We start from the raw sequence: 14,287 nt of genomic DNA, 5'->3' as shown, positions 1-14,287 counted from the left end.
TAATAAACCAGCTCTATAAGGACATAGAATAAAGGATCTATAAATACAAGATGGGCATGATGTATATACTGAAATCTATAAAACATCATTGAAAGAAATGAAGGAGACTTTTAAATAAATAGACATCCTGAGATCATGGACCTGAAAACACAATTTTGTTATGATGTCAATACTCCTCAAATTGATCTACACAGTTAACACAATCCCTATTCAAGGAATTCAGCCAGGTGTGGTGGTGCACACCTGTAATCCCAGCAGCTTGAGGCTGAGATGGAGGATAGTGAGTTCAAAGACAGCCTCAGCAAAGGCAAGGTGCTAAGCAGCTCAGTGAGACCCTCTCTCTAAACAAAATATAAAACAGGGCTGGTTATGTGGCTCAGTGGTTGAGTGCCCCTGAGTTTCAATCCCCAGTACCAAAAAGAACAAAGCTGAAGAACTTATACTTATTTCAAAAGTTACTACAAAACAATGGTAATCAAGACAGTGTGGTCCTGGCATACGCACAGACATATAGATCAATGAAACAGAATTAAGAATCTAGAAACAGGGATGGGATTGCAGCTCAGTGTAGAGTGCTTGCCTAGCATGTATGAAGAATGAGTTTGATTCTCAGCACCACATACCAATAAATAAATAAAATTTAAAAGTTCCATCAACAACTAATAAAAAAAGAATCTAGAAATAAACACATAATTTATGGTTAATCAATTTTTTGACAAGGTGCCAAGACAACTTAATGGGAAAAGAATAGTCTTCTGAACACAGAGTGCTGGGACAAATGAATAGTCACATGCAAAGGATGTGGATGGACCTACCTCTCATACCAAATATAAAAACTAACCTACAGGGTGTGCAGTGACACGTGTCTATAATCCCAGCTTCTCAGGAGGCTGAGGCAGGGGAATCACAAGTTTAAGGCCAATCTTGGGAATTTAGTGAGTCTCTGTCTCAAAATAAAAAATAAAAAGGTCTGGGGAGGTAGTTTAGTGGTATAGTACTTTATCTAACATGTACGAGGTCCTGAGTTCAATCCTCTAGACCACAAACAAAAACAAACACAAAACAAAACAAAATAAAAACACTTCAAAACAGATCATAGACCTAGGAGCTAAAACTTTTTAGAAGAAAACATGGGAATAAACCTTCATGATTTTGGATTGGGCAATAGTTTCTTAAATATGACATCAAATGCACAGCAACAAAAGAAAAAAACAAATACAATGAATTTCATTACAACCAAAACCTTTTGCCATCAAAGAACATTATCAAGAAAAGTGACAAGCTGGGCATGGTGGTGCACACCTGAAATCCCAGCAATTGGGAGGCTGAGGCAGGAGGATTACAAGTTGAAAGCCAGCCTCAGCAATTTAGTGAGGCTAAAGCAACTTAGCAAAAAATAAAAAGGGCTGGGGATATAGCTCAATGGTTAAGCGCCTCTGGGTCCATCTCTGGTACTCCCCCCCCCCCCAAAAAAAAAAAGGAAAATGACAAACCAGCATGGTAGTGCATACCTATAATCCCAGAGCATACTGGGGATTGAAGCCAGTAGGTCTCAATTTAAAAATTTATTTAAAAATTTTTGAGATACAGCTGGGTGTGGTGACACACATCTGTAATTCCCAATGACTCAGGAGGCTAAGGCAGGACGGCTTCAAATTTCAGGATAGCATGGGTAATTTAGAGAGTTCCTGTCTCAGAATACAAATAACAAGGATTGGGGATGTGGCTCAATGGTAAAATGTCCCTGGCTTCAATCCCCAGTATCTCCCACACACACAAGGAAAAAAAAAAAAAAAAAGGCAAGACAACTCACATAACAAGAGAAAATATTTGCAAATTGTATAGTTCATAATGGATTAAAATTAGAACACACTAAGAACTTTTATAATTCAAGAATAAAAAAGACAAGACCAATTAAAAAATGGGCAAAGGACCTGAATGGACATTTCTCTAAAAAGTAATAGTTAACATTAGAAAAGATGTTCAATATCACTAATCATTAGGAAAATGCAAAGAAAAGCACAATGAGATCCACTTTCTTCACATGTTGCTAGTAGGCATGCAAGACAGTGCAGTCTCTTTGGAGCCAATTTAGCAATTCCTTAACAAGTTGAAATTAAGGGCTGGGGATGTGGCTCAAGCAGTAGTGCGCTCGCCTGGCATGCGTGCGGCCCGGGTTCGATCCTCAGCACCACATACCAACAAAGATGTTGTGTCCGCCGAGAACTAAAAAATAAATACTAAAAATTCTCTCTCTCTCTCTCTCTCTCTCTCTCTCTCTCTCTCTCTCTCTCTCTCTCTCTCTCTCCCCTCTCTCACTCTCTCTTTAAAAAAAAAAAAACAAGTTTAAATTAAGAGTTGGCATTTGACTCAACAATTGCACTTCTAGATAAGTATCAAAAAGAACCGAAAGCACAGGTTTCTACAAAAATTTGTCCATGAACATTCACAGCAGGATTATTTATAATAGCCCCCAAATATCCATCAACTGATGCAATGGATAAACAACATGTGATATCTAGAGCTGAGGATATGTAGCTCAGTGGTAGAGCACTTGCCTAGCATGTGGGAATCAGGCTTTGGACTCACTCCCCAGCATTCCAATAACAACAAAAAGTGACATCTATACAACGGAATATTATTCAGTCAAAAAAAGAATCAAGTGCTGGTTCATACAACACCATGGCTGAATCTTGAAAACAGTGTTATGTGAAAGAACCCAGACATGAAAGGCCACAAAGCTATGATTCCATTTATTCAAAATGTTTACAATAGACTTTCAAAAACTACATGGCATGGGCAACTAGTTTCAGATTATCTTTGATGAGGGGCTAGAGTGGGTAGAGGAAGGGACATTCAGAAACACTGAAATCACAAATGTTCTGAGACCCTTGCTGGAGTGGGAATAAGGTTTCAGGACATGGTTCTGTCACCGATACAGACACTAAGTCCAAGATACTATGAGTTCCTTAACTTGAATCACTGAAATGGGCAGTTGGACCAAGAGTCAGGAAAGCTCAGCTTTTTCACTAAACAACGGTGTGACCTTGAGGAAGTCAATTAATTGCTTGAGTTTCCATCTACATGTGATTAAATGATCTCTAAAATTCCAAGAATTGACAGCCTACGTATCCTGCATCATCAGGTCTAGAATTAACAAGCAACAAACACTACATTACCTAGCAAGCTAATAACACCCTGTATTATTTGAACTTCCAAAAGATAGCCAGGAATCATCTGCTTATTTTAAGAGCTCACTGTTCCTTGGGTAAGACACTTTTTGACAGAAGTAATAGTTTAGATGGACAGTCCCAATGTTTTGGAGAAAACCAACTAATTTATTAACAAAGCTTTTTTTTTTCTTTTCTGAAAATTTCATGGCTACAGGCCCAGAAATTTAAGTTCCCAGAAGACTCTCCTTTTTTTAAAAATATTTTTTAATTGTAGATGGACACAATACCTTTATTTTACTTACTTATTTTTTATGTGGTTCTGAGGATTGAACCCAGTGCCTCACACATGCTAGGCAAGTGCTCTACCACTGAGCCACAACTCTAGTTCCCCCTCAAGAAGACTCTCAAAAATATGTTCTCAATTCTTTTCTATCTCCCACCCATAGCTGAAAGAATCACACCAACTGTGTCATATTAAACACATCTGCATTCAACACTGATAAAAGTGCATGACTGAGGAACAGATAAGAATTGTTTTCAATTTGTTCAGATGGAATTGGTTAAATTTAACCTAATTAGACCAAATAATCAAAGCAGGTGTTTGTAAGATGCCAATGTTTTTATTCTCTGTAATTGTTCGGCTCTATTTCCCAAGAACTTAAGTAAAGGAAGTTAATATGTCATAAAAATCACTGACCTTACATTTACTCATGTCACACATATATTATTCATGTTCTAGGCAGTACAAATACAAGGCATTGTTGAATACTTCTCACAGATTTAACCATTTTACCATGAGCAACATCTAAGCTGGCCCGTGGGAGGGATTATGTTACCCAACTTCCATTATATAAATACAAGCAGTAATAAGTGAAAGCCTGTCTTCTAATCTTCTCCTGATCTACAAAGCACACTGAATTGGCGTTTAGACTATTTAGGGATTCTGACTTCACTCTCAAGCTGGTCACTTTTAAGGCATTTAGAGAAAAAATAATAATAATAATAAAAGTTACATTCCAGTTAAAACAAAATGTTTATTGCACTTGGCAGAATGATGGGATCTGAACTATAAATCCCAACTAACAAAGAAACCACAAAACCAGTCCTCAGCAGCCTGGTCCTGGGAAGTGTTTTGTGCAGTGGCCGTAGGTCTACAATCAAAAGGAAAAAGGCAGGTGGCTGCCCGGAGCAGCGAGTATTCTCTTTCTAGTAACATGCTCCAGTCCCAGCTATGCTTTCGTATTATTCTACACACCCTGGGGATGGGGAACAAACGCAGGCAGGAAAGGCCCCATGATTTATAAACTCCTGTAAAGGGGATCCCTCCCTGAGGCTTGGGGCTTCTATGGCAGGGGCAGAAGCCTGGAAAGCTGGATCCGTGAGGAGAGTGACTGGTCTTTCCTGATGTGGCATACTTGGAGAGCTCAAGCTCTGCCACCTTAGTACTCATGTGACAGAGTTCTCTCTGCCTCAGAGTCCTCATGTCCAAAATGAAGGAACACTAGTACCCCCTACTCTTCATTAATGCACATAAATATGTGACATATATTGAACTTGGTGGTGCTTGGCTCAAAGAATGCTGGCCATTATTATCAACTCCTTCAAGGAGGCTGATATTGAAAACAGTGTTTCCTGCCAGTATGGGGTACATACCTGCAATCTCAACTATCAGGGAGACTGAGGCAGGAGGGATCACAAGTTGCAGGAAACCATGCCAACTTGGAGAGATTCGTCCTCAAAATAACTTTTAAAAAATGTTTTTGAAGACTGGGGAGGTAGCTCGGTGATAAAATGCCCCTGGATTTAATCCCCAGTGGGGAGGGGGGACGGGGGGGGGAGTTTCCTCGTATAATGCAAATCTTTTTCCAGTTAAAAAAAATTTCTTTTGAGGGAGGATACTAGGGATTGAATCCAGGGGTGCTCTACTACTATAATACATCCCTAGCTCTTTTTAATTTTATTTTGAGACAGGGTCTCACTAAGTTTCCCAGGCTGGCTTCAAATTTGTGATCCTCCTGCATCAGCCTCCTGCTTCAGTCTCCTGAGTTGTGTGGGCCACCTTGCAAGGTTAGTAAAACATTTCTATGAAATTGTTATGTCATTTATTCATTTCTTTTGGATTAACAAATCCTCTTCAAGATTCATATTTCAATGTGTCACATATGCATATAATTATAAAAGAACCAGGTTGCTTAAAGTTTGGAGCCTTGGAGGAAAAAAAACAACCCACTCATAAACTCATCAAAAGAGTTTCAAGTGAAAGTCTGAAAGTGTAAGTTGGTATAACATTTGTTTAAATACTTGGTAAGTAGCTATGAAAATAGCTATGAAAAACTCAAATTTAAGGGTATGGGCGTAGATAGAAACAGAAAGTCCATCTCTCAGAGTAAAAGAGGTAAATATTTAGTCAAGTCTCAGAGGGTATTTTAGTAGATAGATATTTCAATGGAAAATTTCCGATCTGGGAGCAAATAACTTAAGATGGATTTAAAATTAGAATGAAAGCTCTCTGTTTCCAGTCCCTGCTCAGGGCTGTAACCCAGCCCGAGCGTCCTGGGGTGGACTTTTTCTCCCTCATTCCCCAACTCCAATTGGGAGACTATAATTTTCCTTCCTGCAGGAGACTGATATATACTGGTGACAGCTGGATGCAGAAGAGGAAAAAGAATACAGGGGACAGAAAGTCCTTGTGGGTTTAAATCACTTTTAAACTCCAAACAAACCCCCACATTTGGACTTTTCAAAACCTAGTTAATGGCTGAGGAAACCTCAAATGATTGGGAAGTACTAAGATAAAAGTTTGAATTACACAAAACACATCATTATCGTAAGCTTTTCTAATTCTCTTCCTTGCCTTTTCCTTCACTGTGTTTTCCACTGTTTATGCCCCCAGCCTTCAATGTGGTTCTGAGACACTTTAGAAGTAGGAATAGCCTCCTAAGGTCACTTTCAGATTAAGGTGTGAGAGGCTATGGGCAGATTCTCCTTCATGAAAACAGTTTCCCTGCAATTATTACTTCATTTCTTTGAGAATAACTAGTCCCCTTCTAGATTCATATTTATTTTTATTTATTTTTTTTTAAGAAAGAGGAGAGGAAGAGAGAGAGAGAGAGAGAGGGAATTTTTTTTAATATTTGTTTTTCAGTTCTCGGCAGACACAACATCTTTGTTTGTATGTGATGCTGAGGATCGAACCTGGGCCGCACACATGCCAGGCGAGCGCGCTACCGCTTGAACCACATCCCCAGCCCTAGATTCATATTTAAATACCTAACATCTAAATGTGTACACACACACACACACACACACACACACACACACACACACACGTGAAACAGAATTATTGCATAAAGTTATGAAAATAGAAAATAGGAGGAAGTCCTCTATAATCCCACCTATTTTGAGAGGGGTGGGTACTGGGGATTGAACCCAGGGGTGCTCTACCACTGAGCTACATCCCCAGCCCTTTTTATTTTTTTACCTTGAGACAGGATTCCCACTAAGTTGCTTAGGGCCTCACTAAGTTAGGCTAGCCATGAACCTATGATCCTTCTACCTCGGGCTCATGAGACACTGGGATAACAGGCATGCGCCACCATGCTGCCCGGCTAGAATCCCACCATTCTAAACAACTGCTTTTAGCACTGTACTGCCTTTCCTTCTGGTCTGGTCCTCTACTCTCCATGTCCCACCTCCCAGGCCCCCCATACTGGTTATCACAAAGACTGGGCAAATCTCCCCGATTTTCAGTTACATTAGAGTGCAAGAAGCTATAGGATGAGGGTGGAGAATGAAATGCCACCACCTTGTCTTAAAAACCACATGATCTAACTTTTTGTTTTATATCCTGCAGTAATCTCCTTAGTCTACAGAGTCAACTCCAAGCCCCTTAGACTGTGTCCTGTGGGGCCCTCCAGGAGTGAGTTTCTGCCTCCCTAGCCTCACCTCTAATCTCTCTTGCCTGGCATTGAACCTAGCACTCAGACACCCTGTCCTAGTTCTTTGAAGGCTGTGGTGATCTATGCCCTCTGGCCATGCTCCCTACCATCAATAATACCCACCTGCTCCTTGCTCATCATCATCAAAATCCGCTCAACCAATTCCTCCTCAAACAGCCATTCTTCTCCTCCCAAGGAGAAATGACTTTTTGCTTTAGTGCCTCAAATGTATCCCACACATGCTTCTTGAACAGCATCTATAATCCCTTACTGTGCTTATTTAAAAGCACAAGACATATTCCTCTCTAGTCCAGACAGGTGCTCAACATATGTTTGATGCTATCTAGCATATCTCATGAGTGAAAAAATAAACAAACAAGAAAAAAAAGATCTTTTTCTAGATCAGTTTGAGGGGCAAGGGCATCCCTAATCAAGAGGATTCCAGACAATCTATGCCAGGTGTGCAAGCATTTCTTCTTTCCTGAAGATGCTTAAACTATGAGGAGAACTATAAAGGTGAGGGTTGAACACAGTTTTGCCAGGCTGCAGGGGACTGTATTATACGCACGGTTTCCAGCTAATGATAAATAATAATAAGAGTAGCTATTTTTATTGTGCACTTACTCAGTGCCATGCAAAGCTCATTTGTACATAAGGGTTTATGCATATAGTTGAAAACCACCCTAAGATACAGATTCTATTATTATCCCCACTTACAATGGAGACAAAGTGTCTTAAAGAAGTTCAAAAAGGTCAAAAAATAAATGGCAGATCTGGGATTCAAACCTAGGGATCTGGCTTCAGAGTCTGTGTGTATGCTTCCTACTCTGTGGAGGTAGATATATATGTGATTTACAAACATGCACACAGAATTAATTATCTCATTTGAATTCAGAAAATAAAGTCATATATGATTGATGCATGAGTTTAAATCAAGACTTGTAACTTAATAATAACTGTATTATCCTAAAAACTGAGCAACATTACATTTTACCCAATCAGTTACTAACAAACATATTCAGTGAGAGCTTACTATGTGCTTGGTTGGGTAACAAAGACTATAGGACATGGTCCATTCTTCCAAGGAGCTTAATATCATGACATTATTTTGAAAGCATACTAAAATCTACACATCCAGACAAGTGATCATCTGATTTGGGGAGATACTTATCTACTGCTCAAACTGCCTTTGGAAACAATTTATGAGACATACAAGAATAGATTTCACTACTTTAAGGTCACAGCTTATTTTTATCCCAAGGAGTGCTATCCATCTTAATCACTGACTTACTTGACATTTAGTTAGTTTAAAAATCTAGCCCAAACTCAAAGGATGAAAACTTACTACTACTATTTGTGTGGATGCATCCCATGAATACACACATTCATATAGGTAGATATAGCTACATGCACACTTATCCTGTGGTTTAAGAGGGCAATTCCCAAAGTCCAATAGTGTAAGCCATATATGTAATTTGAAAATTTATAGTAGCCACGTTTTCCTTCATCAATAATATTACTTTAATGTGACATTTTGGTTTCTGTGATAAGTTATTAACAACTTTTCACATCTTTCCATTTGACAAAGTGAAATTCACATATTTTAATAATAGTTTTGTTTTCCTTACTCTTTTTATTCTAGTAGTAATCACATTTCAAAAGTACAAGAAACAGGTGAAATTAATTTTGAAAATACATATATATATATATATATATATATATATATATATATATATATTTTTTTTTTTTTTTTAAATAGGAGGAAAAGTATATTTGAGGGCTCACAGTTTCAGAGGTCTCAGTCCACAGATGGCTGATTCCATTCCTCAGGACTCATGGTGAGGCTTAAATTTTAAAATTTTAATCTGATGTCTAAACATTATTTCTGTAATATCTAGTCAATATAAAAATTATTGATAAATTTTACACTTTTTTCACACTTGGCCTTGGAAATCTGGAGTGTACTTTGTACTTCCAGAACATCTCAGTTTGGACCAGCTGCATCTCAAGCACTCAAGCGCCACGTGTGGCTAGCGGCTGCCTTATGGAAAAGTACAGAGCACATTCAGAACTGTGGCTGTCACCTAGAGTCAGGGTCCAAGTGCCCATTCCCGTCGCAACTTATTCTGCAAATAAGGACACTAAGAGGAGCAGCGTGTGCCTGTAAGCTCAATGCTGCAGAGGAATGAAAGATCATTTGTGATCACATTTAACTGGGAATAAACTTCAAATAAGGTTAAGAGTTTGGAGGAAAGAACAATTTAAAAAAGCCAAATTTGGGGCTGGGATATAGCTCAGTGGTACAGCACCTGCCTGGCAAGTATAAGGCACTAGGTTCAATACTCAGCACCATATACAAATAAATAAGTAAAATAAAGGTATTGTGTCCATATATATATATATATGTATATATATATGTATGTGTGTGTGTGTGTGTGTGTGTGTATATATATATATATACATATATATATGTATATATATATATATATATATATATATATATATATATAAAAGCCAAAGTCATCCCCATGGAGCCCAGCTAATCAGGAAAGGATGGGAAGTTATTTTATAACACTCAAAGGTTCCCTCTTCTAGATAGGAATAAGGTGCTAAATGAGCCAAGAAAAACTCAGTTCAAATCAACTAATGATACAGTCAACTACATGACTCTGCCAGGATCCCACTGGATAGATTTGTAAGCAGGTCCTTTAGATATGTAAACAGATATGTATTATAAAGCTACATGAAATCTGGACCTGAAATATAGAAACACCTTACTTGGTAACAGCTGTATAATCTCTTTATATATGGACCGCAGCTAACTCAAGTGTACAAGTGGATGCAATAATCTCTTATAGCTAGGGTAACCTACAATTTATTATGCAAACTTGGACCCACTCAAGAATAAAATGGGGACACTATTCATAACTATGCTGGGACAAGAGGCATAAACCAAGACTGGTTTTTTTGTTTGTTTGTTTTGTTTTTTAGATGGAGTCTCACTATGGGATTACAGGTGTATTCACCGTGCCCAGATCAACCAGGATTGTTTTATAGCTGTAAAATTATATAATCCTATATTACTGAATAGATACAACAACTGCCCCTATGCAGGGAAGTGCAGCTGAGGAAAGTCTAGTGTGTTCTTATTACCTCTGTATGGCCAAAGGGGCTTTGTGGGCTAGCATACATGGATCTGTGTGAGGTGGTTTCACACTCCCACTCCAAACCCCCTATAAAGCATTTTAAATTGGTTTGAATTTGGGAACAGGGTTCCATATGGACAGAGCTGGACTTTGACAGCCTGAATGTATTTACTGAAGACAACAAATCACTGACAGACTCAATGTAACAGAGGAAAGGCCTGGCCTGCTTGTACTCAGAAACTTACTTTGTAATCGAAGCCCCCTTTAGACAGGCCTAATCAATTAGAAGAGGCTGATTTTAACCAGTTGCAGGCTCATTACCCTGCATTCCAGTTTGTGTTAATGAAAATCAGTTTCAGTCTGTGGCCTGGAACTCATGTACAGCACTTCCTGTAGCCTCTTATATAAACACATCAAAAAAATTTATTTGGAATTGCCCTTCTCCTTTAAAAAAAAAAAAAACACTGTGAATTGTGATTAAAATAGAACAGTTGCATGTGGGTCTGGAGCACATGCCCAGAAACATACATGACCTAAAATCACAGAGGATTTCAAAGCTTGAGGCAGCAACTGTGACATGCACCAGTGTGTAAGGGTACACTCGAGACAGAAGCACAAATGTTCTGGCTCCAGCACCAAATGAGCCAGCTCGCTTATCTCCACAGCCCGGAACAGAGCGAACAAGTCATTGAAAAGGATGACCTTTCAAAGAAAATGCATAAAACAGGAAAAAGTCAAGGTCTGCGAGACACAGAGGGTATCTGAGTAGAGTTCATACTCTTCTCTGAATGACCAAATAGAAGATATTTAACAGCAAACTTCCAAGTAAACAAGGACAAGTTTCCTTGAGAAGCTTCTAGGAGGGAGCCATATGGCACTGGGTTGAATTCTGACGGATGGTTGGTCTTATTGAAGTAGGTGGGAGTGTGTGGTGGAGCTACTCAAACCCCACCCACATTTCAAAGACCTCTGACCATTCCAAAATGATATAACTATGAATCATACCTGGCTGGTTGCCCTTTGTGGCTTTGTCGAGGCAGTATGTCAACACCAAGATAATGTCAATATATACAGCTCTGGTCACCAAACATGGATTTTGCCTAGAAAGGTAAAGAACAGAAAATAAATTGATATTTTTCTCTCTCTGAGGCCTGAGTCACAGCAAGAAGAAAATGGGTGTTTTTGTTTGTTTGTTTGTTTGTTTTTTTAGAGAGAGTGAGAGAGGAGAGAGAGAATTTTTAATATTTATTTTTTAGCTCTCGGCGGACACAACATCTTTGTTGTTATGTGGTGCTGAGGATCGAACCGGGGCCGCACGCATGCCAGGCGAGCGCGCTACCGCTTGAGCCACATCCCCAGCCCCGAAAATGGGTGTTTTCTCTCAGGCGCATCAGGAGGCTTAGGCAGTCATGGCAAATGCTAAAATAAGATGGACGACAACATGAGGTAAGCAAATGAGCAATTCAGTGAGAGTCCAAGAGCAATATGGTGGAGGCTGGGGCTGTGTGTGGACCAAATACATAAAATGCTATGCTCTGGTTCCAAACAAAATAAGTGGAAATCAAGCAAAACCCAAGATCCTAACCTAGTTCATTGAAAATGAGATGGGGCGGGAGAGATGATATTGTACCATCCCCCTCTTGTTTGAGTGTGAGTGTGGTACTCTACCACTGAGCTACATCTCCAACACTTTTTAGTTTTTATTTTCAGACAGTGTCTCGTCTCACTAAGTTGCCTAGGCTGGCCTGGAACTTGTTATCTTTCTGTCTTAGCCTTCCAAAGGGACTTTTTTTTGAGCACAGTTCTTGAAGGGCCCTGGCTCCAAGTTATAGTGATCAAGGAAGGGGCCAAACTCTCTTCGGTGTGCTAATGATCTGGCAAGGGTGGTGAAAATAGTAGATATCACTAGGTCTGCTGCCTGTGTGATGGCACCAAAACTGGCACCAGTTAGTGGATTTCCTAAACCCAACCTTCTCATTCCCTGTAAATTAACAGTTTTACCATTACTCTAAAGCTTATTCCCACCTCTATTCTTACCTGCCCACATCCTGGAGCTGGCGTACATTCTGACATGAAGGCCTGAAGCAAAATGGTCAGGTGGGCTCTTTGTTGCTGACCTGCCTGCCCTACCTGAGCCCCAATGACTTGTCCATGTACAGTACCTGCTGGCTTACTGACTCCTACCTCCCAAACTGCTAGTTTACATGACACCTCAGGTCTGGCCTAAATACCTATGATTAGCTATTTTTAAAACTTAGTTTTAAAAAATAGGTAACACATGTACACAGTACAAAAAAAAAATTCAAATAGTACAAAAGGGCATGCAGTGAAAATCCAGTCCCTCTTCCATGACTCTCTCCTCTGCCCACAGTCTGTTTCCCTTAGGAAACCACTGTTATTACTTACTGGCTGATCCTTCCAGGCACCTTCTATTCATTTATAACCCACTTGTTTATCTTTACATAAACGGTGGTTTACTACATACTAAGTTCTGAGCATTACTGTTTTTCATTAATATGCTTTGGACACCATCCTGTTAGGGACATAAAGATTGCCTCATTTTCTTAATGGCAGTAAATACTCCATTTCATGAACTTATCTGTCCCTTTTTGATAGAATTCAGACTAAGATAATCTTCTACTGAATACAGTGTTGTAACAAATATATTTGTTCAATAGTTTTGTGCATACGGATATATCCTCACAGGAAAATTTCCTAGAAACTGCTGAATTGAGGTATCTGCACATTTAAGTTTTTCACTGACTTTAGTAATATGTTTTCTAAAGAGGCTGAACCAATTTACACGTTTGCCAGCAGTGTCTAATAAGAGTTCCAATTTTCCCACAATCTGGCCACCACAGTCCATTATTAAACTTTATGACCTTTGTCAAGATGATAAGTAAAAAACAATTTCTCTTTGTTTTGAATTGAAATTTCATTAAGGGTGATGTTGACTACCTCTTTATATACTTCTTTCCCCCTCCCTTTCTTTCTTTTGTTGTATTGGGGATTGAACTCAGGGGCTCATGCATGCTAGGCAAGTGCTCTACCACTGAATTATACCCCCAGTCCTTTTCTTTTTATTTTGAGACAAGGTCTAATTAAGTTGCCCAGGTTGTCCTTGAATTTGGGATCCTCCTGATTCAGCCTTCTGAGTAGCCAGGATTACAGATGTGTACTGCCATGCCTGGTCTTCATATGCTTTTTGTGGTGCTGGGTACTGAACCCAGGACACCTCACACATGTTGGGCAAGTGTTCTACCACTGAGCCAGTCCCCAGTTCTCTCTTCAAATGCTTTCAAAAAAAGGATATTTGAGGGCTGGGATTGTGGCTCAGCAGTAGAGCACTCACCTAGCACGAATGAGGCCCTGGGTTCAATCCTCAGCACCACCAAAAAAAAAAGGATATTTGAACTTCCTTTTCTGTGACTTATGTTCAAATCCTTCATTGCTATTTTTTCCTGTAATGATTTGTAGGAGCTTTTTGCATATGAAGGAAATCTGCACACTTGTCACATATGGTTTTTATAGTTTTTCATGTTTTTATAATTTCTTTACCAATTAAAAAGTATTGTTTTATGTGTCAAACATATTTATATTTTTATATCTTCTGAGTTTTGTTATGATTATAAAGTACAATTTTTCTCTGATATTTATACACACACGCACGTGTGCGTGCACACACACATTTATATAGATAATTTTTTTTCTTGGTACTGGGGAGTGAAGCCAGGGCCACTTTGCCACTGAGTTACATCCCTAGCCCTTTTAATTTTTTATTTTGAGACAGGGCCTCACTAAATTGCTGAGTCTGCCACTTACCTTGTGATTCTCCTGTCTCAGCATCCCAAATTGCTGGGATTACAGGTGTGCACCACCATGCCCAGCTATATAAAAATTTCTAATGCCCATATTGTCTTCTAGTACTTTATAGTTCCACTTAAAAACTATTTGCAACTTCTATCTTTTCTTTCTTTCTTTTTTTTTTTTTTTCAGTTTTCCAATTCTTAGGAACAAGATGGCTGTGAAA

At 39.1% G+C, this 14,287-nt stretch overlaps 1 protein-coding gene across 1 annotated transcript in view; it reads right to left on the bottom strand.

The window, feature by feature from the left end:
* Positions 1–14,287, bottom strand: part of THADA (THADA armadillo repeat containing) — a 329,564-nt gene that overhangs the window by 61,070 nt on the left and 254,207 nt on the right. Inside the window, exon 31 of the mRNA XM_081264069.1 lies at positions 11,263–11,357. Coding sequence (XP_081120195.1) covers positions 11,263–11,357 — 95 coding nt within the window. The remainder of the gene's footprint in view (positions 1–11,262; positions 11,358–14,287) is intronic.

The sequence above is a fragment of the Spermophilus citellus genome (genome assembly GCF_964194105.1).
Source record: "Spermophilus citellus genome assembly, chromosome: 13".
NCBI classification, from domain to species: Eukaryota; Metazoa; Chordata; class Mammalia; order Rodentia; family Sciuridae; genus Spermophilus; species Spermophilus citellus.
This window is presented reverse-complemented; position numbering and strand designations above follow the sequence as displayed.